At 38.3% G+C, this 27,258-nt stretch overlaps 1 protein-coding gene across 3 annotated transcripts in view; it reads right to left on the bottom strand.

Moving 5' to 3' along the window:
* Positions 1 to 27,258, bottom strand: part of CAMK4 (calcium/calmodulin dependent protein kinase IV) — a 155,505-nt gene that overhangs the window by 44,099 nt on the left and 84,148 nt on the right. For all 3 annotated transcript variants that reach the window (XM_035562630.2, XM_035562629.2, XM_035562631.2), the window contains exons 3-5: positions 24,914 to 24,976; positions 24,211 to 24,293; positions 10,714 to 10,786 (exon numbers count right to left, since the gene is read on the bottom strand). In XM_035562630.2, the coding sequence (XP_035418523.1) occupies positions 10,714 to 10,786; positions 24,211 to 24,293; positions 24,914 to 24,976 (219 nt within the window). The remainder of the gene's footprint in view (positions 1 to 10,713; positions 10,787 to 24,210; positions 24,294 to 24,913; positions 24,977 to 27,258) is intronic.

The following is a 27,258-nucleotide window of genomic DNA, read 5'->3' as shown; positions in this document are numbered from 1 at the left end:
GCACAGGCTCAGAAAAAACAGAATTCAGCACTTTGTTTGTGGTGTGTTTTGAATTAAAACAAGAGCTAATTAATCACTTTCATAGCTATTCTAAAATATTTTTCAGAAATAATATTTTAGCCACTTGCTTTCAAAATGAGAGAAGGACACCTTATTTAGATGAAAGCATAATTTAAGATGCTAATAACCTAGCAAATATGACCCTGCCTTTTTGATGCACTGGACATTAACTGTAATACAGTAGATATGCAGCATGATCATTTCCTCTATTAGAGATAATAGCAAATACAATACCCTCATTTCCTTATTGCTGATGGCAGCAGCACTGCCAGACTCTTTTGACTGCAAATCTTCTTTTCCCTGTGTGCTGCAAAAGGAGCTTTGTAGACAGCTCAAAACAAGCATCCAAATATGTTTTTGACAAAATAATTCTGAGTCAAGGTACTGATAAAGTAGGCTGGTGTGATAGAAAAGCCTGTTCTATTCCCCTTCATTTGAATATTTAAACATATTATTAACAAGAAAAAGTAGTTGTAAATCTGTTTACAACAAGCAAGTGAAACAAATGAATGTAATCCAGCAAAATGTATCCAGTCAATCAAAATGCCCATGCCCCCTAAACAGATTATCCTGTGCATGAAGCCATTTGTTATTTAACCTTGCTTCAGAGGGAGAGTATTTAGGACACAAATGCCTTCCTCTCCCAGGCACTGGCAGTGCTTCAGTAGGTTTCTTACAAAACTTGACAGTTCACCTACTTGCTTATTTGTTCTTGATGGTAATGTGCTAGAAAGGTCTTCACAGGATGATCGTGAAGCCTTGTTAAGATGTTGTCACCAAATGGGATTAAAGGCCAAGATGATCTCCCGGCCTCTATGGAGCCCTGTCTGTACATGATGTGTTAAACCACCATTCCCTGGGAGGGGCCACCCTCAAACCTCACAAGAGATTTAAATCAAGGGGAGAATGTCTATATTTTTCCCACAAAACAGTATGATATAAAACCAACCATTGGTTCTACCTGCTTTCACTAACTGCAATTGTAAGAGCAAACAAATGTCTCTCCCCTCATTTCATTCCTTCTGTCTGTCTGACATCCTGCCTTGATACATAGGGTCTATTATGTGTCAGAGACAGGATCTTTTACAGAAATCCTTTTTAAAACCATTGTTAGAACCTCTTTATTCTGCAGTCTGATACAATGACCATTATGTTTATGGTATTTCAAGAGGCTACAAACAAGATCATAGCACACAGCTGATAATATGTTTCTCACTATGAGCAGACTTGTCTTTCTATCTTTCTTGTGCTGTGATTTCACTACAATATCTTAAGTAGTAAAATTATAATTATACAAGCTCTCTTCCCTCACCCACTGTGACACCCCATGCACTGTAAAACCATTTGCAGTGAGCTATCCATATATTAGGATGCCATTTATTTATTGTCTCGTACTTTACTTCAGGACACACTTCACACAGAATTTAGAGCACCTGACAATTATCCGGACTTTGTTAAATCAGGTAGTACAATGAGGATATCTCTGTATGAATTTTCATAACAAAGAAATGTCACTTTGGAACTTTTTAAGAGTTTTAACTCTGACATATCTGTCTTCAGGTCAGGCATTTCTTTGTAACCCACAATTTAAAATTGTTGGAAACACTGTTAGCAGTCATTACGTCTACTGTCACTTTAAGGTTATATCTATGTATATATATAATTTTGTCACATCCACAAAATTAACTTAATAGAAGTAGATAAAACTGTCATTGTGGAGGCTTACACTCTAGAATATATTCTGCAGGAAATCTTTTTGGTCTACAGTCAGTCACACAAGTTACAGGTGAATTGTGTGCTAGATACACTGTTTTGAACCTAAACAAAATACAACACAAAAGAAAACAACTGTGTTGTTTTTTTCTTATTGTTGTTTAGTTGGTTGTTGTAGTTTTGTTTTGTTTTTTGTTTTTTTAACTGAGATAGTTGACACAAGTGAGGTCACTTCTCGTACGTTGATATGTGTTGATGCAGGAGAAAGGGGACAATTTGGCATGTTGCACAAGACAGAAAAAGGCAGGCAACCCTGTGAAGAAACCACTTTTAGGAACAGACTTCATGGGAAGCAGAGACAGATATGTGGGCTGCATCACTGGCTGGCAGTACTGATGTTGAACCTGACTGCTCTCTTTTCCCTCTTATTACAACAGGCTTTAGAAATAATCATGACCACACAAAATAACACGCATTACTTGCATTTTCACTTATTTTACCTATTGAATACAACTATGAAACCATGCAGTTATGGCTCTGAATGTAGAGAAATCAGTTGGATAAAGTGAAGGTAATTAGTATTTCCTGAGAGAAATACTAATTCAGGGAGATGGGCAAAGTTTTGAACTCTATATTACTTTTTATTTTCAGAAAACAACATGTCTTTCAATTAAGAAAAAAAAGTCAGAGAATAGTAATAATTTCAATGTTTTAATAGATTACAGAACTCAATTTCCAATCTGAACTTTAGAGCTATTTTAGTAAATTTATTTGAATGCAAAGCAGACATTCTCAGTATAGTTTTCAAATTCCTCTTAGATTTATGTATGGTATGCTTGTGCATCACGTGCATGTGCAAATCTCTTATCCACTTAGACATAATTCTGGTTAGGCTTTTAACTGGAAATGGCTAAAAGTACATATCTGATTTCTGCACAACTCTGAAGAGTTTCATATGTTCAATTTGTGCAAAGTCTATGACCACAAGCCATGCAGATGTCCTTAATATGTTTTTTTTTACATTATTAATTTGTAAACAAAATTGATATTTAAAAAAAATGTTTCATTAAGTACACTGCAGATCATAACTGATCACAACTGAAGAGATTTGCCACAGGAAGTAATGAAATATGAATATTGCTGCCCTTAATGCACAGGTGGTAGCTCTTCAGGTATTCAGCTAAATTGCTGTAAAATATTTAGCACCTAAACTACTTCTCACAATTAAAAATTCAATATTCTCCTGTGTTTCAGCATCAATGAGTAATTATTAAGAATGGTATTTTTTTTCTCTTTAAATAAAGTGCAAATTACCAGTAAAAAAGGTCAACAAAAGGAGGGGACTTAGAAAATATTGGGTGCCTTGTAACCATATTTGATAACTTGGTACCATATTTGTAAAATGAACAGATTTTTTAACTAATGGTAGAAATCATGATGTATTTCTTTATAGATGGATGCACTATTGTCAATTGCTATTGGCCTGTTGAGTGGCATGGGATTACTCAAGAATTTGTTTTTGTAATTCTCCAGTCAGTGTCACTTTCACAGTTGAGTAAAATGAATTACATCTAGCCAACAGCAACAAACTTTGTACATGTCCTGTCATGTCAGCATCTTACCATTCATTAAGATTTTCTAAAAATGGAGATTTCTTAATGGTAACAAAAAAGTTACATTTTAAAAAATGCATTTTACCAAAGTTTTTGAGAAATACTGCAGGACTGAAATATAGAATAATTTGAATTTTCTATGTCAGTTTGCTAAAGTTATGTTTAATAAACTCATTTGACCCTAAAACCCCTGAAACAGAACTGCCAAAAGACTGCCTATACTGTATGGGAATTTTTAAATTTAGGGCTCCATTAAACACACTGGATCCTATGTAGTTGCATTAGCATTATAATAAGCTCTCAAAAAGGACCCAATACAGAAAGTTACACAGAAAGCTCCTCACATATTCCCATGCAGATTCCCATACAAATCAGTAAAGTGCTAATGGATTACTCCTCAGAAGACATTTTTGAATAAGCATGACAAGACCTATTACAGATTGCTGGATCCATCTGCTCCTCTTTCTTCACAAATTACATCCTTCCCAAAATATGGAAAACAGCTCAAATCTGAATGCACAGAGGTGTTTACACTAGCACTTGTGAGTTCCCAGGACTTAAGGCCACTACATTCTGCACTGCATCACTGCTGAACACTGTAAAGCAAGCATAAGTCCTAAACTTCAAATGTTATTTCAGAAAACCTTTTTCTCTAGTGTTGATCTTGAATAGGCCAGGAGAAGAGCCAACAGTGTGTTGGAATTACTGTTGCTTTTTGGAGAAAGAGCATGTTGCAGAGTCCGCAGTACAACTACAAGCCATCCTTGCAAACCGGGCTGAGTATATAGCTGGTCTTCCAGAGTACGCCTTACTCTTCACTCTCCTCAACAAGCCAAGAGGAAATACCACACCCACTTGCAAAGGGCAGCAAGGGTGTTTTGCCTTACTCTTCACAGTGGCAGGACACCAAAGGAGGATGGTTCCACTTGGAAGAGGCTCTTCTCTTTTTCATGTGGTCCAAGGAAGTTCACCCAAAGATTTCCATCACAGAGTTTTTTTCCCAAGAATGGGAGGATTATGCAAAATACCAGTAGTTAATACTAACAGTTGCAATGAAGAAGCCCAAGAATGTGTACAGTTCTGCACATAGTCTCCCCCTTCAAGGGCCAAAGTTTTAGGAGATCAAAGAAGCTAGTCTAGAGAGCTAGGGAGTACTCTGAACAAGATTTGGGGACTGGATATTGGGGAGCAAAGGCTGCTGCTGGGTAAAAGTACATTCGTATGAATTTTCCAGTCACAGTTGCTGAATCTGGAGCCCAGTAGCTGGTAAAGATGAAGACGATATTACAAACAAGTGGGTGTTGTTTGTACAACAGGGTGCATATTACAGCTCTAACCAGACCTCATCTGACAATAAAAACACTCCATAATTACATCCTGTGTATCCACCATTTGCAGCTCGTTTGACACACAACACGTTACATGACAGAGTGTAAAACAAAACCTGGCAACAGATACATAGCAATAAACCTTGTATGCAAAATATTATATTCATACAGTCAGTTTTCCAGGATATTACAGCTAATACTCCTGTAAGAAAAAAAGTATACTTAGGACTTTGAGACTGTGTTTCATCCCTTAAAAAGGGGCACCATGCATTCTAAGCTGTGCTTTGCTACAGGAATCAGAGTGAGGATGACAGCTCTTGAACACTGTCACCAGCCACTGGCACCAACTGTAATGAACTACTTATGGCTCAGGGACGTGGGTGTGAACACCACATCTTGATGAAGGTTCTGCAAGCAAGCCGTAACTCCCAGGCAGGCTTGAGGATGAACATAACTCATATCACCTCAGTGACATGAGATGGGTGAAGAATTTGGACAAAAAATAAAAGAGACTCATTGTCTAGACTTTCTATGTTGTATTTTTCCCTTTGTTGGTTACCATAAAAGTGATATAAATTTTCTTTTGCATGCTGAATACCTTTTTTTTTTCCTAAAAAAGAGCACAAATGCAAGTGATTTTTATTATATATTTCCCCAAATAGACAATAGCTACTGTCTCTCATCTGAATTCAGTGTTCACCTCCCTGTTCTTCCAAAATGTTGCCAATCAAACCCCCCAAAATGAAGAATGCTAGAGTGCAAGTGTTAAATCTGAAAACCAACAATTTCTGTGCTTTTCTTCTAGATCCTGTTGGTGGATTAGACGGAGAATGGCAAAAGTGGATGATGCCATTAGGGAACACGATACAACATCATAATCCTTAGCACAGAAGTGCTGCCAGAAAAACCAAGTTTCTTTTGTCTTACAGTATCACGATTTGGGCCTTTTAATCACCGCGGCACGCTCGAAGAGCATGCTGGATCTGGACTAAAACTTCAAGTTACTGAAATACCACTTTTGAATAAGCATGATGAAAATTTTAAAAATATTTCCCCTTTGTGGACATGACTAAGAATTCTTTCTTCCTCAGCAAAAAAGCCCAGAGAATGAGATCAGAACCGCTGTTTGCCAACCATAACTCAAACAACACATATGCCAGGACCAGATTCAGAAAACCATTCCCTAATACCAGTGAGGTTCATCAGGGAATGGGAAGAGATTTGCAAGTATAAATCTCTTCTATTATAAAGGAAACCTTTTGCAAAATCATCTAAAGAGGTGGAAAATAGATATGATAGAAGATACGTATATATATATATAATTAGAAGATATATATATATATAAGATATACATATTATTATTATATAAAGAGAAGAAGTAGATATTCTTCAATGTCTACAATCATGCATAAGATTCCTCCTCATATACACAGAATTCACAAATTTTGTTACTATTCTACACAAGTCTTTATCCTGTGATGCAATATATAGCCATCCCTGACATTGTCTTTCTTTCGTGGAATTTAACTTGATGAGACTTTGCTTCCTACAAAATTGAGTCCCAGATTTCTTCCGTACTTGTCTCAATAAACTTACTACCTAGGTGTATGTTGATAATATAACATAATAGCATATATAATAACATAATACCTTGTTCAAAATTTCAAATTTTGTGACATTTATACCTTGGTTAAGTTTTCTTTGTAGCTGGTGGCTCAAACCAAAATCCATCAGTCATCTGCATTTCAAATTTGGATTGCACAGAAAATATTAAATTTTTTCTCAATCTTCTTCTAACGTTCACTTGCTTATTGATGCTAAAACCCCGAGATATTTTAATCCAGTCTCCTGGGTCTTAACACTTTAAAGATCTGATTTCCTAGTTTGCTCTAAGCTCTAGTTGTGAGACACACCAGTTACACAGTGTTTGTAAAATGAAATTGCAAGCTGCATGTTCATTTTTGATTCTTAACTACTATCATACATGATAGGACAGCTGAAAGTTCACTGAAATGAATAGTAACCTTTGATCTAGATTTTTCCCCTCAAAGCTGCAAATGTATGAGTGCCCTCAGCTGTTGCAGTCACAGATGAGAATTCAGCACACGCCCTGTGAATTTACCTGAGAAGGAATGGAATAGAAGTGTCGGCATACAACAAGCTTGAAGTGGCAGAAAACTGAAATAAAAAATAGAAACATACATGGAGGGGGTACCAAAGATAGCTTCAGGAAAATGTTCCTATCTAGACAAGATAATAGCCAGTCAGAAGAAAACAACCTATTATAAACTGTGAAGGGAAATTAACTTAGATACTGCTGGTTGAGTTCAAAATTACATATAAAAGGTATGCTTGTAACTACCCTAATTACAAAAAGAAAATTGTTAAAAATTATTTCAAATTTGAAAATAATGAAAGAAGTAATTTAACCCTCAAGTAGAAACCTATCACTTTGACACTGATACAAAGTAGGCAAGAAGGAATATGGTTTATTTTTAGTGACAAATATAAAGTATGAAAGTACACGTTCAAAAAAAAAAGTATAATTTTGTTAAGTTTCATCAGCTAAGAAGTACAATATATTTACAATGAAAATGCTTAAATATCTTATTCTGACCAATATTTCAAAGATGCTGTGAATTCCCTAACATCAGTAACTCATTCTGCAAGTCAGGCAGTTGAAGACCTGGCCTCAGGACATCTGTGTGCAGAAATTCACTTATGACATAAAACAGAAAAGCTGCCACCAGAAAAAGCATGCAGGAAAACCATTCTTTATTCAGCTCATCCTCTGAAAAGGAGAGAAAGGACAGTGGTGTGCAAAGAGAGAGTGAAATTCCCCATATTCATCTTCTCTCAGGAATGCAATTCACACTGTTCTGAAATGCTGGATAACAGCAAAACCTCCCCAAACAGCACAGCAGAATAGTTAAGGGGATGAACACTGGCTTGCCCTAGTTTCATAAAGGCCTTTCATCTTATGAAAGAGGCTGTCTTCTGGCTTGAAGAACAAGGGAAGTATAACTGAAAAGGTGAAGGTGTGGCAGAGAGGAAAAAAAATCTTTCCACTAGGAGCAAATACAGTCATGGGCCTTGAAAACTGAATCAGATATGTAACCACCAGCATACAGAAAAATTGTGGAAAAGACAAAATGAACTCTTTAGTATTTGGGCAAAATTGACAATATAGTTTTTGTTGTTTCCTCTGTTCTCGGGAGAACAGATAACTGATACCTTTATGCTGGTCTGTGACCTGGAAGATTAAGATTCATTTTCTGTGTGCTGGTCTGACTGCCTGCATAATTCTTGGTATGCCAGTTAGAGACAGACTTTCAGGTATTCAGGTGCTGCAAGAAACAGATAAGCTTAGAAGCTTTGGGGTTTAATTTAATTTAATTTAATTTTAATTTTAATTTTATTTTTTTTAAAAAACAGTGTAACTCCATTGGGTTTAATAATTTCAAAAGGAACTAAACAAAAACATTTAAGTGCTTTTAAAATCCCACTGCCCTTGATTACATACTTTCAAAGTGTCTCTGAAATACCTTTGTTAAATGAAGAGATAATACCTCCTTGTGTCAATGATACACTGTGAGGACAGATCTATTACTACAGTATTACAGCAGCCCTTAACAAGGGATGTATAAAACAAGCACACTACTTTGAGACAGTTTAGCAAAGTGATGTCTAAATGCTTCTCTTGCTAGGAGCAATTTCTAAAAATTGTGGAGGTCAAAATGCTTAACTGGTGTCAGCAGGGTATTAGTTGGCATGGTCTGTTGAGGAGATTGTGTAATTATCTGTTTTGGAGAATGACCCACTGATATATATTCTTTTATTTGGGAAAGATTACTCTTCTGCAGCAGCATTTTCCAGACAGATCCTAATGCTCCTCCAGTTCTGCTCACAAACACCATTCTGTCAAGGTTTCAGTCCAGTCTAGCACAGTATCTCAGTTGGGCTGCAAAGATCCCAGTTTGGGAACAGCCACTTCCACAGCTTTCATAGCTTTGGCACGGATGTTGAGTGCCGGGTGTAAAAGCAAAAATCAATACAACCCTTCTAACCAGGGATCTAGTACCACGACCTATAAAATCTAAACTTGAGCTACTGCATGCTCACGTAAAGTCCAGCTTTTTGGCTTTTGTACATCTCTGTTCCACTAATTTCAACCAAGCTAATACAGTTCATACAAGCTGTAGACCTTCATCTGCTTCCTGCCTTTTAAAATAAAGAGCTGAAACATCTTCTGAACCATCTTTCAGAAAATCATAATCATATTTTTGCAGAAAAAAATGGATAAATAATGGAAAACCAACCTACCTGGGGCACTCCCACTGAAAGAAAATATCAGCCAAAAATAATAATCTGACCTAATTTTAAGAATACAAATAGATTATGTTGTGCACTAAACTTAAATATATAATTTAGACTACATATTAACTTCTTCTCACTACTAGGTACCTTCCACAGAGGTCAGCCATCACCCCAGTCCTATCCTGGGGAACACCTGGCACCTCCAAGACACTGCATCTCCTCCAACAATCTGTCAAGTTCCTGCCTCTACACTGCCATCCACCTCTCTTTTGCATGTGATTGACAGCTGTTTCTTTTTTGTTTGTTTGTTTGAAGAGTCCCATACTCTAGGAATACAGCCAAAGTCAGTCACATCCCATCTGCATTATTTGCACACTGCTGAGTGCTTCTGTCTGCTCCAGGATCTGTGCAGTCTTTCTGCTACCTGACTGCTTCACCCCAAACATCTGCTACAGGCAACCACACAATGCCACAACCCAAAATACCTGCTGCTGACCCTGAATTCGGACTGTCAGGCACATCCTTACTAATATCTTATTATCACAAGTTAAAATAGCCTCCATGTTTCTGTTTCTCTGAAATCCTCTGAATGTCCCAACTGGACTGTTTCTTCTTGTCCAACTTGACCCCTGTCATCTGCACTGGAAGTGCTCAGTGCTAGTGTTTAGACTAGAAAGTCAAGAAATTAATTACTTAGTTATTTCCCAGCATCTGATTGCTGGTTTGGTGAACATACAGTGTGAAATCAGATGGGAGAGTTACAAGTGACAAAGAAAAAGAGATAGTGTACAGAAATACTCTATGCAGCCATTAGAAGCTGTTATCTTTGCTCGAAATCTTTCTACCTTCCTCTAGGTGGCAGAATATGACATAGTTGTGCAAAAATTCAAATTTTTGAAAACCATACAAAATACAGAGGAAGAAGCTATATCACAAACTAGACAATCTACTAGGCCCATACGTTATTCTGCCCTCTCTCAGTACTACTGTCATTCTGTGTATGTGCAATTTGAAGAGCAGTGAGAATTAATTTTTGGTTCGACATGTTTTAAACTATACTGTCTACCTTCCTTATAGTCCACACTTTCTTGTGATGAGTCTTGTTTGTGTTTATCGCTTCTGCATAGCATCAGAAACTGTGATGGGTCACCTTCAGGCAACAACTGGAAATGAAGCATAACTATTTTCATGACAATCTTCTGCAGGAATCTCTCATTCAAATTCCTATAACTTTTTACACCATCTAAAATGATTAGTCAATCTATTATCCTTTTAACTTGTGAGAAAAGTAATGCACTCTCCTTAAGGTTCCAAGCAAATTACTGTGAATTACTCTGAAAAAAAAATGAATGAGAAGCTACACGAGTGCCAGTGATTGCAAATTACTTTTAGGGCTAAAATGATCAGTGCTGAACACCATAGGGTTTGAGACTGGACAGAGTATGCACTCCACTGTAATAGATGACAGAGCATTAAATGTATTGCTGACTGCCATCCTATGCCACTTCTTACCCTTTAAAGTGCCACAACCTTAAAAAAGATCAATACAAAAATAATTACAGGAAGGAAGTTGTGTGCGCTATCTCCAGTGAACTTTTCTGTTTCTTTCATACCTAAGTATTTATTGAGCCATTACAGGTGAAAAATTAGATATTAAGCATATAAGGCTAGATAATACTCACAGCAACTGCCTCCAAGATTTGTTTAACAGCATCAGCAGCATCTCGTTCACTGTAATAACCCTTTTCCACAATCCTACAGAAAAAGCAATGAAAGAAATTGCATTCAGGATTATGCATCAAGGTAAATAAACTGTGCAGTCAAAGCTTCTTTTGAAAAATGAGCTAGACAACAATCAAATTTAAATACTCCTGGGAGTCTGGAGTGCCCTCTAAAGCATAGAAAACAGCCCTTTTGCAATTCAGGTTACTTTGATTCCCAGCTACATGAGAAGCAGAAGTTGAGATATCAACTCAGCAAGAAGAAATAATACATACATATTCAGCTGAAAGGGTTTGGAATTTTCTAAAACTCATGGAATCTGAATTGCTCTCATATAAAACTAGGCATCCTTTAAGAACTGCTTCTTCAGATTTACCTTTATCTCTGTACCTCCTTTGTTTATTTATTAAACAAAAGCATCATGCCCTATCAACACAGATCTGAACTGTATAGAAGAAAGGGTTGGTGTCAAAATCTACCAAATCTAAATTATCCACTCAGTATCACAGCCTGAACAATTGTCTTTCTTACCTAATCAGCAGGAAATCAGGACACTGTTGTCAAAAAAAGAAGTTTCATTAAAACTTAAACTATTTTTTTTCTTCTTAATGTAAACTGCCAGTATACTATATTTATTTTGTACAAATGACATGCAGTAGTGTGTTTGTAAACATGCTGACCACATGTAGCTTTTGATGAGTTCAACTATTATGTGTTCTGAACATCCTGAAAAATCTCCTCTGCCCCCTGCCTTTGCTTTTACATCAAATCACTTTCATAAAAACAATCAAAACCCCAACTTTCTTCTTTAATATTGTTATCTCCCCACAGTAAGGGTTAATGCCATTTTCTGGGCTGCCCTGCTAAAGCCCTGGCGTGTTACTGCACGCTTCACTTTTGGAAGAACATGGGCAGTGGCAGTGGGTCTGAGTGCTGACTCAGGATTTTCATTGCATGTTCTGCAATAATAGAAACTGCCATTACAGAATAAAGCACAACATGAATGCACAGTTCAGTTCAAGAAAGTCAGCAGGAGAACCAGATTTGCACAGGGACATGTAAGAGGTTAATAAAAGACGGACATATCACTAACATTTATTAATGGTCCATAATGGTTTGGCAAGAAACCCAACAGTCTTCTTACCTTCATATGTAACTACACACATTATTTGTGAACCAGAATAATTCTCCCTCAAAGAATTTGATCTAAAAGGTGAAATCTTTGACCCGAAGTTTTGATTTTTCACCATATTCAGTTTTTGAAGCCCAAGAAAACATAGAGATTGTCTACAAATTGAACCCGTGCTGCCTAGTCATGTATTTCATCAAGTGATCTGCAAGCACGCAAACTTATAGATATATTAGAATACAACAATTAGATATATATTAGAATACAACGCTCAAAGAACCCCTGGAGAGGGACAAGCCTAAAATGTCTGAAGTCAACAGTTACTGGGAAGACCTCCTGCCTCAAGGTCCAGAACCGGATTCTGCTTATACCAAGAACAGCATCCTCCTTTCTCCCTACTCTTTCCACCCTTTTCTCGTAGACAAAAAGTTTTAAAGTATGCAATCAAATGCCACATTACACTTGAAAGCACGATTCCTCCTTGCTACCTGAGGCTCTCTGGATTATCGCTGTCTGGTAGGTTACACTGAGAGAACTGAGCCCAGTGACCCTTTTGCCTGGGTCTTTGCTACCCCGTAGTGTCTTGGTTTCCTTCTTCTTTTGAATTCAGTATTTATTAATGTATATGAAAAGTATTTAGGTTTAGCCAGCAATTTCCTGTCTTCAGCATTTGAAAGCATTTCTGAGAACACTGACTTCACTCCCATCCCACCATCCTGCTTCCCTGCTAGTGTTTTGGGTGCTAACCTGCTCCTCCCACCATACCACAATAAGCATGTTAAAAACACTGCCCTTGTCTTTCGGGATTTAATGTATTAAAGACATTCACAGCATAATAATTTTATTAAGTTTACAATCTTTAGTAAGGCATGGCAGCCAGCAACAAAATTTCAAAGTTGGTAACGAGGTAATGAAACCAGAAAGCCTGTGCTTCCCCACTGCCACTTTTGGGATCACATTGCTCCTGCTAATGACCTTCAGGTTCTTGAGGCTTGGCAGCGGGAGCGTGCTACTACTGGTAGGTCCTTGCAACTACAGCAGAGGGGCTGTGCTAGTTTGACCCTCTGCTTCCAAATTGCCATAGCTTTTAGAATATATTCCACAAAGCACTGTAGGGAAAAAGAACAAGCAAACAAACGGCATGGGGCCTGTGGACATGCTGCACACCAGCTGAGCAGGTGGAACCTCTCAGGGTTTAGTTGCAATGCTGGTAATGCATGCATCCCCAGGGAATGGGACACCCTGCTCATGCTGGAGTCAACACAATCCAACAGCTGCAAGACCACCTTGTGCATCTCAGCTTGGACATGGGCCAGGCAGGAGGCAGACAGTTTTAAGGTTTCACCAGGATTTGAAATACTCAGATTTTCCAACATATGTGTTTACAATCAGAGAAATACATGGCAATTCAGTTACAGTTCAATATACCTTTCTCCATCCAACAAATACCTAATTTTATGGTATGGTCTATAGCCCAGTATTTGCTCTATTCTTTCTTTATCAAACAGATAAAGTTAAGAATTAAAAAAAAAAAAAAAAAAAGACATCTGTTAAATGCAGCCTTTTTTATAAAAAAAATAAAAATAAAAATTTCCTCCAATCATCACAATCAAAGAAATGTTGAAGCTCCTGTCTTCCTGTCAATTCCCAGCCAATGCAAGAAAGGCATCTACCAACTGCCTGTCTCCTGGAAACATGGGAGATCAAAGAGATGCTCAGGACTGGCACCCTGACCACAGCATGTAGATCAGAACTCCCTGCCTCACACTACTATATACCAGTATTGATAGGATATTGTTTTCATTATTTACATTTAAACACTCAATGGAAGAAGCATGCAGGTGCTGAAGATGAAGACACTGTGAATTTACAATTTACAGTAAATGGATGTAATGAAGCATGGGCCCATATTTCAGGGGAGCAATTCAAGACAACTGTAAAATTATTGTGCAGTGCACATGGCTCGCCAGCTGAAGTTACATGTGAGTAACACGCACTGGCAAGCCAATTACACCTCATGTAACATGCAGTTATCTTACTCGTTTTTCAGAAGTCTAGAGCCCAGAGAGATTGAGAATACAAACCTTACTCTTAATTAATGATAATCTAGCAAGTAGAAAGCCTTATCTTCTGTAACAGCAGGAAATGAAATAAGACATACTTATTCATACTAGAGATGAAAATTTATTTTTAAGGGTATTCTGCTTTAAAACTGAAACCAGCTCTTAGGCAGTAAGAAAGAGTACTGAAAGAAGACTCCTGTAGTTTAGGCCTGTTAATAAAGCTGGGGTATCATCTGCATATCTATTTTTTGCATTCTCCCTGTGATAGTTTACATAAGACAAAGGGTAGGTGTGCCAGTTTGCTACCTGAGACTAGTGAAGCTTCTTTACAAGGATTTTTCAGTTTCAGCTGGCAGCTTAACACTGACTCATTGCCCTTTTTTTCCATAAAGGGAAGGAAACTTGCAGGAATGTCTTATTTTTTTATTATGGAAATTAAACAATTATTTATACCTAGCTTACGGAATGATCTTTAAGAAATGCCTAGATGAAAAAAAATCAAGCCTTCACTGAGAGGACAGAAAAACAAAAATGGTAATGGTAAGGAACTAATTAAATCCTGTCTTTGATATGCAAATGAAATAGCCTGGTAGGCCAAAAGAGTGTTTGAGAGAAAAACTGGGAGGAAGGCAGAAGGGAGTGGGAAAGAATGGATACAGAAATGCCATTTTAAAGTCAAAGAAAAATTGGGTTGGCAGAACACTAAATTTGCTGGCACAAACATTCAGAAAATTCAAGACAGAACTTCACATCAATGATGACTTTCTAGAGCAAGCAAAAATACCATACTGATGCTATAGAGAATTCATATTCTCATACCTACCTGTGTAGAACCACATCTATGCCTGCACATACACAGTTAATGAAATAACGCCAATTCAGTTATTTACACTTGTACGCAGCCAGACACACACCTAGTACATACTGATGGACACTTAGCACACCTAGTACATTCTGATGGACATCAAGCTGCAAGTCTCCCAAAATGCCACCTGGTTTAACCTTACCTTTCGAAGCACACATGAATGAATTTGAAAGAAAACCTACTCCTGCTGTAAGGAGAAGCATTTCCCAAAGGCATCTCCCCTGCTCTCCTGTAGGGCAGCTAGGGATGCTGGTGCTCAGCTAAAGAACAAAACCATCTATAGCGGCACACTGCCCCACAAACCAAAAGGTAGCCCGGGGAAAGGCTGCAACCTTTCTCCTGTGATTAGCGCTCTTGTCTATGCAGCAGGCAGATGAAATCTGGCAGCTTCCATATGGTCATTAAGAATGCATACTGAAGTGTTTAATAACTTGGAGTAATGTTTGCCAAATCCCACCCGGCCTTGGTAGCGTTTCTGTTCATTCTGAGTAGTCGGAAGCTTCTGACAATATTCTTTAGTTTTCCAGGCAGTTTTCAGTGTAGCCTCTAGACATCTACGCTGTTGCTCTGCTATGGAAGTGTGAAACGTCCTCTGCTGCTTTTTATGTTTTCATTATGCACATCTTCATCAGAGTCTATATCAGCACTGGCATAAAGTCCTACAGATATTCACCACACGTCCGCAGCCTGCAGTGTAATTTGGAATGACCATACACTGGATTTTACTCTTGTTGGGACCTTCCCCTTATAACTTGTTACTTCACATTCATATGAAGCCACTGAAACCAATAGGATATCACTGTAAAAGAATGTGGACACACTTGCTCTGCAGAAAGTGTATTACTTGTGTGGAAAACAATAAAAGGAGGAATGCAGTCCTGCTAAACTAAACACATTTGATCTAAAAATCAATAAAATATACAAAACACTCATATCCTAACTGTTTTTATAGTTTAAGGAAAGATCTTGAATCAAGGCACAGGAGAAATACTGTTAGCTCTTGGGTCTGTCAGAAACTTCCTGTAAACGTTATAGTCTACAGCTACAGAGTCTGTAGGTATATACTTCACCTTGTCACCTGCACAGAGCTGTTAAGAACTCTAGCTTTCAAACAAATTTGAAAGCTAATTTTGTAGATAATTGAGGAAATCAGCCAGGGCTTGATCCTGTTCCTATTTAAATTAACAGAGGCAGATCTCTGTCTTCTCTAGCATCCAGGACATGTCTACATAATATATATATATATATTTTTTTTTTCTCAGTCTTTACCAGCAAGAGTTTCAGCCACATAGCCCAGGCCCCAGAAGGCAAGGGCACAGACTGGAAGAATGAAAAAGCACCCACAGTAGGAGAAGAACAAGTTTGAGACCAGCTAAGGAACCTGAAGGTGCACAAGTCCATGGGACCTGATGAGATACACCTATGGATCCTGAGGAAACTGGTGGATTAAGTTACTAAGCCACTGTCCACCATATTTGAGAAGTGGTGGATGTCTGGTGAAGTAACTGAAGTTACTGACTGTAAGAGGGGAAACATAAAACCCTAATTTTTAAAAAGGGAAAAAAGGAAGGCCCATGGATCTACAGGTCAGTCTGTCTCACCTCTGTGCCCAGCAAGATCATGAAACAGATCCTCCTTGAAACTATGCAAAGGCACATGGAAAATAAGAAAGAGATTAGTGACAGCCGTCATGGCTTCACTAAGGACAGGTCGTGCCTGACAAATCTGGTGGCCTTCCACAATATGTTAAAGCATTGGTGAATAGGGGAAGAGCAATTGACATCATCTACCTGGACTTGTGCAAAGCATCTGACACTGTCTCCCATATCCTTGTCTATAAATTGGAAAGACATGGATTTGATGGATGAACCACTTGATGGGTAAGGAATTGACTGGATGGTTGCACTCAATGATTTGCGGTCAATGGCTCAACGTCCATCTGGAGCTCAGTGACGAGTAGTGTTCCTGAGGAGTAAGTACTGGGCTGGCACTGTTTAACATCTTTGTTGGTGACATGGACAATGAAATTCTGTGCACCCTCAGCACAACAAGCTTTGTGGTGCAGTCAACACACTAGAGGGAAGGGATGCTATCCTGAGGGACGTGGACAGGCTGAGAGGTGGGCCTGTGCAAAAATCTGGAAGTTCAATGTGGCCAAGTGCAAGGTCCTGCCCCTATGTCAGGGCAATCCTAAGCACAAATACAGAGTGGGCAGAGAACAGATTGTGAGCAGCTCTGAGAAGAAGGGGGTTGTTGTTTGATGAGAAGCTCAACATGAGCCAGCAATGTGCACTTGCAGCCCAGAAAGCCAACTGTATCCTGAGCTGCATCAAAAGAAGTGTGACCAGCAGGTTGAGGGAGGTGATTCTCCTCCTCTAATCTGTTTTGAGAGACCCCACCTGGAGCTCTGAGTTCAGTTCTGGGGCCCTCAGCACAAGAAGGACATGAACCTCTAGGAGAAAGTCCAGAGGAGGACCATGATGGTCCAGGTCAGAGGAATGGAGCACCTTCCCTATGAAGACAGAGAGAACTGAGATTATTTAGCCTAGAAAAGAGAAAGCTCTGGAGAGACCTTATAGAAAACTTTGCGTACTTCAAGGGGGATTTTACAAAAGCTGGGGAGGAACGCTTCATCAGGAAGTGCATTGAAACAAGGGGTAATGACTTTAAACTAAAAGAGGGAAGATTTCAATTATATATAAGAAAGAAGTTATTTACTCAGAGGGTGGTGAGGCACTGGAACAGGTTGCCCAGAGAAGCTGTGGATGCTCCATCCCTGAAAGTGTTCAAGGCCAGGCTGGATGGGGTGTTGAGCAACCTGATCTAGTGGGAGGTGTCCCTGCCCATGGCAAGAGGGTTGGAACTGTATGGTCTTGAAGGTCCCCTCCAACCCAAACCATTCTATGATTCCATTACAGAGATGAGGCCATAGCAGAAAAAGTTTGCTAGTGATGCTGGAATTGCAAGGAGTCTCAGTATTGACTGTATTTAACAAACCTAGAGCTTCACAGGCACTGATTTGCTTTCCCTTAAAAACGCTTGCCTCCCTTCCTGAATGGGTTAATGGCATACAGCTTGGTCCCAGCTAGGACAAACCCATGGCAATAATCCCTGCAAAGCTATTCCTGTTATTTCTTGAGCAATAACAACAAAAGGCAATAGGACAGTTTGAATGAGAATGTTTTAAATGAAAAGGCTTCCACAGTGGAGTTAAGAACCAGGCAAGCTTTAATGTTACATGAGTTCACAATTAGAGAGTAGCAGGAAGCCAGCCAGTATTATAATTGCACCATCATCATTGCTTGAGTCATTTATCCATATATATACAGTTGTAATTATGTGTCCTCTGGTGCCTGCAATTTCATCTAATTCTAAGTGCAAGCACTGACCACACCGTAAGTAGTATCTTATATACAACCATTTCAAAAATTATTTGTATCTCTTGTCTTGAAGAGAATATTGTAGTCAAATGACTTAGAACAATTCTGGCCAGTGATGGAGAATAAGGTGCTGACTGTAAACAAGTCTAAAGGCATTATTACAACTCTGTACAGGAAAGAAATATCAAATTACATTAGAAAGCCTACAAATGAGCCATAACACACACCTCTTTATTCTGTAAATTACTGTTTTTTATCATTACTACAGCTGAAATCAAGAGACACTAAATGAGCTATTATGACATCAACAAGCACTTTTACTAGAGCCAATTTGTGTGTTGCCTTCTGTTTTTCATAGAATAGGGCATATTTGGTGAAGCCAGTCAGACCTTTTTTTTTTTTTTTCACAGTCCTGCAAAAGTGAGGGGGCTCTATCTTCCTCATGTAAAATAGAATCCAAAGGACTGCTGTGACTCATGCTCAGAAGACAAATTGCCACCACTTAATGGGACCAGGCAGCAGAAACAAATAAAAGATGCTACTCTGCCACTGATTTATAAAACACCCACACTTTTGGGACCAATGAATTCTCTTACTCTTTTTCATGTACCTTAGCAATTCTAATTTCCATATGCAGAAACAAGAAGGCTTCGAGAAATTTTGTTCACAAGAGGTAATCATTTCATCATCTCTTAAAAAGACAAGTTCTTTAGAAAAAGTAATTCCTATATATGCTACCATAACAGAAGGTACTATCAGTTTAAATCTATGTTTCAGATGAAATTATAAGAAATCTGAAATTAAAATTGAACCAAGAGGTAGTCAGCCATAGGCAGTATTTTTAGACAACGGTTGGTGTACTTAATAATGAAACGAAGAAAGAAACAAAAAAACCTGTGGTCAAGATGACAAAGTACAGACAAAGAAAATACATGGATTGTCATAATCATTTCAAGCACAAAAAAGAAAGAGACTAACAAAAACTATTCTTATCAATCTGCACGTATTGTGAGCAAAATGAAGGTAAAGTAGAGCTATTTTTTTCTTTTAAAGTAGAGCCTTTTGCTGAAATTAATTTGTAAAAGTGATGTATCAGTGATTCAGCTGAAAGGCAATACATATCAATAAAATCTGAATGGAAGAGACCAACTTCAAGAAAATGTAGCTTATAAAAAACAGATACCAGACTTCATTGAACTGCAAGACCTATTACTACCTGTCACAATAAAGAGGTTAATCAGTAGAAGCAAAACCAGATCAACAAAGGGACCAAGAATCTGATGAAACACATCATGCAATAGAAAAGAAAGTCAAAGTTAAAAGTATTCAGCAATTACATTTACGTAGAGAGTGAAGAAGGGATGGAGGGTAAAAGGAAGAGACGAGAGAAAAATATAACTGGACCAAGCTTAGGTCATTATTTTAAAAGGAAGGAACTATAAAGAAAATTGAAGAGAGTAATCAAAGGTGTTAACAGAATATAATGAGAAGATTGAGTATATATGTAAACAAACCTTGCAACAGTCTAAAGTTTACTGATCATTAATAGAAGTGTGTTAAAAAAATAGCTTGATGAACAATTTGGTTCTATCAAATAGTCAAGTCTAATACTTTTTCTAGGAAAAAGACATCAATTTTTATGGTGTTAAGTCATTCTACATTCCCTGATCATTGCTGAATTTAACTTTTTTCTCTCTTTTTTTTTTTTCACTGAGATCTTAAATTTATATTAAAATGTTTGAGTTAAATTATTTGAGCTTGAATTCCGTTCTATCTATCTGAGAGTATTTAGAGGGTTAATTCCATCAATTCTGCCATTATCTTTCTCCTTTTATATGGAGAAGAGGTGAAATGGAGAAAAGCTTTTTGATTATAAATCTGCCTTTTGAAGTATCCACATAGAGTTTATCATTTTATTCTGTATGCACGATACAATGTCATACAAAAAGCTAATAAAACTCAATTTAATTATTTCTTTCCATCACTCAAACTTCTCATATAAAAGATGTGTCTATGGTCTGAACTCAGTGACACACTTCATAAGAAGATGCGGTGAGAAGGATGATATGATAGAGGGATGAAAACTGATCTTTTCCCTTCACTGTTCTCCTCATCCTGCAATTTCCTACCCACAAGTGTAGTAGAAAAAAGGTCCTTAAAAGACTGGTCTTGCAGACAGAGAAAGCAGGGACGAGTCTTAGTGCAATCAGTGCACCATGCATTTGAACAGCTGGGTTACATCTGGGTTTCTGTTTTTCTCAGTGAGATCATGCCCCAGTACCAGTGAAAATTGGCATCAGTATTGCAGCAGTGTGATAAACGTAGCCATATGCTCTTGGACGTACAGGGCTGGGATGCTCAGAAGCACCAGAGTTGTCCTTCAGGACTCTGTTACAATGCTACTGTTCAAAATGTTCTTCAAGCATGCGTGGCTGTTTCAAACACCCAGGAAAGAAAGAGGAAGGCCAAACAATTTTAAAGGCATGTCTGCCAGAACTGGGCTGGAGACACAGCTTTAGGAATGAACTAGAATATCACTTAATTTACACCTACTAGACCTACTGGTGTTCTCTCTCTTTTGGTCATTTTGTCCATTGGTTTGTCTTACTTCACAGCCTTTGTGACTACTCACTTACTGGGGTGATGAAAGCCATCATGCAAACTAGCAATAAATATTGTAATTTACATAAACTTCTCCAATTTGGTGTGGAGTTGTATTTATTGTGTTTGGCATGTCAGAATATGGCCTACAATGTGATTTATGAAGTCTGAGAAACAGCCTTTTAAATATATAAGCAAAACCAACTTGATTCAATTATATTAGCTAGGATGCGTAACTGACATATTTGTTGGAATTTATCGCCATTTGGGTAACACAATTGACCATCACATGACAGGTTATTTAAGCAGTAACATGGATTATATAATAGAAATATTAAATATGGTGAAGGAAGTTTGTGTTAGAGTGGCATGAAACCTGCAGCACATCAGGAAAAGTAATACAATTCCAGAGAGTGAATCTGACTTGGGCATTTTCAAAATCACCTTCATGATAAGGAGAAAGAGTGTGTGAACAAATTTGCTCATCTGCAGCTCAAATGCTGTGCAAAAGAAGAATGGACAAATGGGATGGCAGAAAGCAGTAAAATAGTTAATAAAAAAAGTATCTGCATGTTATCAGAAAGAGCAGTACCTGTAACGCCAATGAACGTGTTCATAGTAAGGAGAGCAGATACAGTGGTGTAATTGATCCAGTTGTATCATCTGCTAGCAGATAATTTGGAAGAGGCCAAAGGACAGCTTCTTCAGAGTACAAAAGTCACTTTGCTGTCAGGTGGTTTACAAAGTTGTGTATTTGTCCACCAAGCATGTAAGGTCCTGCAAACCCATGGGGTGGTCCCTGCCCACATCACAGTCCTGCTTGCCCACATGCTCTCTGTACAGGGTCTTTTCTCAAGAACAAGGGAGATTCTTGAGACTTGGTGAAGTCTGCCATCCATATCCGTCACAACCTCACTGTCCAGCAGGAGAATTCCCAGAGTTGTTTGGCTTCAGACTGAGACAAGAGTCATGCAAGCACAGCAGAGGGAGTGCACTGAGATTCTTGCTATGTCAGAATATTCAGGATGTCATCCTTCACACTTGATATAAATATATACAGATTTAAAACATAAAGCATGAAAGGGGAATTCTGCCCTAAGGCAGAAAGCTAAGTTTATTTTCAGTGAAACTCAAAAGGCAGCCACTGTATATCATAATACAAGAGTTAGCCCTTCAGCCCTGCTGAAAAAGAAGAAAGGGACAGCTAACATTAAATTCATGTTATTAGTGCAGAACATCTTGGCTGCATATTTCTATTAGAGGTGTTTTTTTTGGACTAAGCTTGAAGAGCAAAGTAATACTTCAATTGCTATTTTAACAGCTAAAAAATAACTTTTTTTTTTCTTTTTTCCCCAGATCACACACCAGATAAGACTGCATTGCCAAAGTTTCCAGTTTTGTTATGTATAGAGAAACGGAAGAGGCTTAACTCAGAAGAGCTCCATAGTATTAGTTCTCATTTGTAGCATCACAAGGGGGCACCGCAATTCTAGTAAGCATCTCTCTTCAGGCAATGCCAGGCAGCTTTTTTGTAAGCAAACTGTAAAACCAAACCAAACTTGTAAACTTGTAACCAAGCTTGTAAACCAAACCACTAAGCATATGATTTTGGTGAAAGATAAACCTGAGTACTCAAATGTCATAATCACATCCTGAGTACAGATATACAGAATGTTGAATCATGTCCTAATGTTGAATTCTAGTTCTGTCATGTAACACAATGCCACATGCCAGATCACATGTGGTCTTTTCAGTTCACCCGCTCTACTCTGCTCATGTGAGACCCACCTGGAGTAGTTGATTCAGCTCTGGGGTGCCCAGCACAAGAAGGGCATGGGTCTGTTGGAGGAAGTTCAGAGGAGGGCCATGAGGATGATCAGAGGGCTGGAGCACCTCTCCTATGAAGACAGGCTGAGGGAGTTGGGGTTATTTAGCCCAGAGGGTGGTGAGGCACTGGAACAGGTTGCCCAGAGAAGTTGTGGACATCCCATCCCTAGATGTGTATAAGACTGGGCAATATGGGGCTTTGAGCAATCAAGTCTTGCGGAAGGTGACCCTGCCCATGGCAGAGGATTTGGAACTGGATGGTCTTGAAGGTCCCTTCCAACCCAAACCGTTCCATGATTCTATGATTCTTCTATCACACACATGGTTGATGCTCATAAAGTAAACATTTTACTGGCCTAGTTGTGTTTTTCCCTTTGCAAACTCTCATTAAACACTCCTGTATAGTATCCCAACCTTTGGAAAAAATGCCCAATCTGAAGCCATGTAGATATACAAGAGGCTATGTGAAAGGTAAGGCATCTTGCACAGGGTCCTCCATAGCTTGGTGCTTATTGGTTGTTTAACTTGTAGCACATCTTTCCTGATTGCTTTGACTAACTACAGAGAGACCACGCACCTTTCTTCTGCTGAACCACAGATGTTACAAGAGGAGTTGTTTTTGTTGTTATAGTTCAGAAGTAGTTCATATCAAGGCTGCAGCAATGAACATGGTATACAAAAGAGTATGCTTTTGTTTTCTCAGTCAAAGAGCCCTTCAGACTGAGTCTTCAATGCATACTTTATGTAACAGTCCTCTAAAATATTAAACTTTAATAACAAAGAAGATTAAATTGCCTGTCCTTGCATGAGCTTGAAGGCACTGTACCTTCATGTACTTTCTGTAATCTAACTTCAGTGAACTAACTGATTTATTCAAACCAGTATAAAGTGCATTTCATATTTTCTCTTGCTCTAAAACAAACAAAAAATCAACAACAAAAAAACAAAACAAACAAACAAAAAAACAACAAATCTACAACAGCAGAGTATTGCCACAACACTATCATAGAATTTTTTTAAGATTAAGTATGTGCATATACTCCACAAGGATGTGCAGCACCACAAACAAATTACTTTCAGACTCAATAGCTGTCTTGCAGAACCATTTTAACAACAGGAGAGGTTTTATAAATAGAATGACTATCAAGTAATATTTCTTTTTTGCTACTCTGCTTATCAACTTTTTATCTAACATAACACGATCCTCCTGGCTAGCTGATTGCCACCTACCACATTTTATGATGACCTGTCAATGTGATTTTACCAGTTTTCCTTGCCTTTTGTCTGCTTCAGCATGCTTTAACACTATACACCTGCTGAACACCTTTCTTGCACTGTATGTGCTCTTCAGAACTTACTGACAATATCTTCCATTCTCTAGTCATGTAACATTTCCAAAACAAAATCCTGATAATCACATTTCCAAATATGTTTTTGCAATTAGTTCTTGCAGATATTTACTCATGTGAATAAATTATATGTTGATTAAATAATTCCAGTAATTACTGACACATGGACTATGTGCAGAGCAAAAACCTGAATTATAACTTCCCAGAGGGAGATACAGAGTGAGGTTTGTACAGACAACTTACCTGTCAAATAGTTCTCCACCTGTGACCAATTCCAGAACAAGACTGATTTCGGTAGGGGTCTCAAATATCTCCTTCAGTTTTATCTGGTAAAAGACAACAAAAGGGATTCATTTTTGTATTTGTCTTCTTGTTTGGCACATCACGGGGCCAACAGAAAGACACAGACTCCAGCCAGTAAAGTAGAGGATGATACCAGCTGAAGTTGGTGTCATTTACTTTGCAGTTCAGCACATCATTATACACGTTCTCTCACACTTTTTTTCTTTTTTTCTGGCTTTATTCCCTATAGATTCCCTTTTTTGTTGCTGGTTGCTATAAATCCTTCTGCAACCTCTATATAATACAAGAATTTTAGAATCTACTTTCTTTAGTGCTCGTCAATACCTCTCTGTAAATCTTTCAGTGTAAGCTGAAGTCTCCCCAAAGACTGAAAATGCCAAATTTCTCCTATCCTTTACAGAGCTCTTTTTGTACAGTTTCTGACTCAACTCTGTAAGAACATCAATAATTTACTTTAAAGTATAATTCAACAGTCTTGCATAATGAATTGCTAATGAGCACATGAGGAGAAACCAAAGCTTTAATCTAAGACTCTCACAAATCTATATAGGTGAACCACAGTAGTCCATGTGGAGCTCTCAGGAACACAGGCATTTTTATTTTTTTTAAAAAAAGGAATGGATTGGAACATAGCTGAACTTACGATGTTGGGATGTGAAAGGCGAAGAAGCACTCCAATTTCTGTGCGGACAATTTTCTTGTCTACCTGGTTAAAAGCAGGGAGGAAAAAAGGTGAATAATTGATTTCTCTGTTCACCACAGAAACTTCTAGTTGTATCACAGAAAAAGATGTATGAACAGCAGTTCTAGATCTCTTGGGAGAAAACAATGATGCAAGGTACACAAATCAAGTATACTGTAAAGAACAGTCTTCCATCATCACGAGACAGATACTATAACAGAAAAACATATCTGTCTAGCAAAATGATCACAAATGTACATGTAAATCATGAAAGAAGTAGACTATAGAAAAGGTATCAGAGAAAGCTCCATGAATTCCTATTTTTATTCAAGCTCTGCCCTTGTGTACTGCTACTCTCCAGTTTTTGCTAGAATAGCTTCCTTTAAACACACTCTGGTCACCAGCTGTACTTACATAGTTTTCTGCAGGTAGGAAGAGCACATCAAAGCAGTGTAACCTGCTGCTTAGGACAAAAAAGCAATGCAAAGGTCAAACACCCCCCAGCCGCAGGCAGGGTGTAAGGTTTAACTTCAACTTGCTTCAGACATATCTGACAGAAAGGTCTACTTATGCAAAGACTATTCCTTTGATTAAACTCTGAGAGGATTAGCTTTTCCCTTTCCTTCCCTTCTCAAATTTCTGGCTTTTACGATCCAGGCACAACCAAGCTCTGCCCTCTTGGGGGAAAATGGTCATTTCCCACAAGAAATGCAGACCTGGGCAGTATTTCAGTCAGGAAAGATAACTGCTGATCACCCTGAACTTGAATGCTTAAGCAAGCAAGAAAAATGCTCATAAGCAAATTAAGCATGCTTTTTATGTTACTAGGGTAATCAATACATTTATGGAAAAAAAAAACCAACTCTCTTGCTTGCAAATATTTTCACAAAATCAAGAGAAATCCTACAACGATGAAAATTATAAACATTTTTCTTCTACAGCACTCTTCATCTCAGGGGTTATGAGCTGAATAAGAATCACCAAGCTAAATCACTAACTTTTTCCAAGTTGATGACACAAATGAAGTCAAACAGAAGATTTGTTTTGTTTTTAGCAGAGGCTTTTCATCAAACGTTTCTTTTTTCTTTTTTTTTTTTTGTTCATTTGTTTTACATAGTTGTTGTTCATAGATGAACTGTTACACTATACAAATCTTTAGAAGGGACATAAAATTATCTTCAAATTCTTAACGAAGAAGACATGCTTTAAAAATGATCCCTTCTTTATAACCTGAAAGACAAGAAGCTCTTCTCTGTATCTAGTTTTTCCCAGCAATGACAAAATCCAAATATCAGTCACACTCAGAACTACAGAACAGGCAAAATTTGATTCTCCCTGTGTGTGTGTAAGTCAGGAACAATTCCAGGACAGCAGTGCTGCAGTGGTTTGTCAGTGGTGTAAAGCAGTAGAGAGATAGAGCCCTTAGGGAATTCTTGAAACTCATTGACATTTACCTGCTTTTCGTAGCTCTGACAGGAAGCAAAATGAAAGAAGCAAAAACCAACTTTGAACAGGTTTGGTGCATCAGAGAAGCAGCAGAAAACAAAAATTAAAGAGGAATAAAATGCTCCACTCCCTGAATACCTAATGGGAGATAAAGAGCAGGGTCAATAACTAAACCTTCTTGGGATAAGATGAACATGGGATCAATAGCTAAACCTTCTTGGGATCAGACGAACACCAGGCCCTTTCAGCTCTGCCACAGGCCTTATACTTTCTATCCCTTTCTGCTCTAAATGCGTTTCTCTGTTCTTGCCTCAGCGAGTAGTGGCTTTGAGGAAATGTGTCACATGCAGTCTCTCTACCATGCCATGAACACCAGCCTGCGTGTTCCTCCCCATGCCAAGAGGTCCGACTTGGGTCCAGGATGCCTGTGTCATCAGCATGTTCCTTTGCCTCTCTGTCACCGGTGCAGGTGCATAGCTGGGGACTCGGAGGCTCTGGTGATGCTGGGAGTAATAATACATGCCTGGGATCTTTTTATAGGCTAGGCACCTCAGACTGGATCAGAAAAATTAATGTGCTGTATCGCAGGGACAGCTGCTGCTTAGATTGAGCAACTCATCCCCTCCAAAGGTGCCTGTACAAACTGAACAATCTGCAGTTTGTTTTCTCCAGTTCTGAAAATGTTCACCCATCATGCGTGCCTGGCAATGAGCATATAAGAGTCTGCCCAAATCCTAAATATGTTTCTTTTGGTACTAAGTAGATACTACTGACAAATGATAAAGGCCCCCTCTCAACTCACTAGTGGCAACAAATTAAGTGAAAAAGCAACTTGAGGCTCAGTTTCAGATAGGCAGGCC

This window comes from Cygnus atratus, chromosome Z (genome assembly GCF_013377495.2).
Source record: "Cygnus atratus isolate AKBS03 ecotype Queensland, Australia chromosome Z, CAtr_DNAZoo_HiC_assembly, whole genome shotgun sequence".
Classification (NCBI taxonomy): domain Eukaryota; kingdom Metazoa; phylum Chordata; class Aves; order Anseriformes; family Anatidae; genus Cygnus; species Cygnus atratus.
The sequence above is the reverse complement of the archived record's forward strand: the minus strand, read 5'-3'. Positions and strand labels throughout refer to the sequence as shown.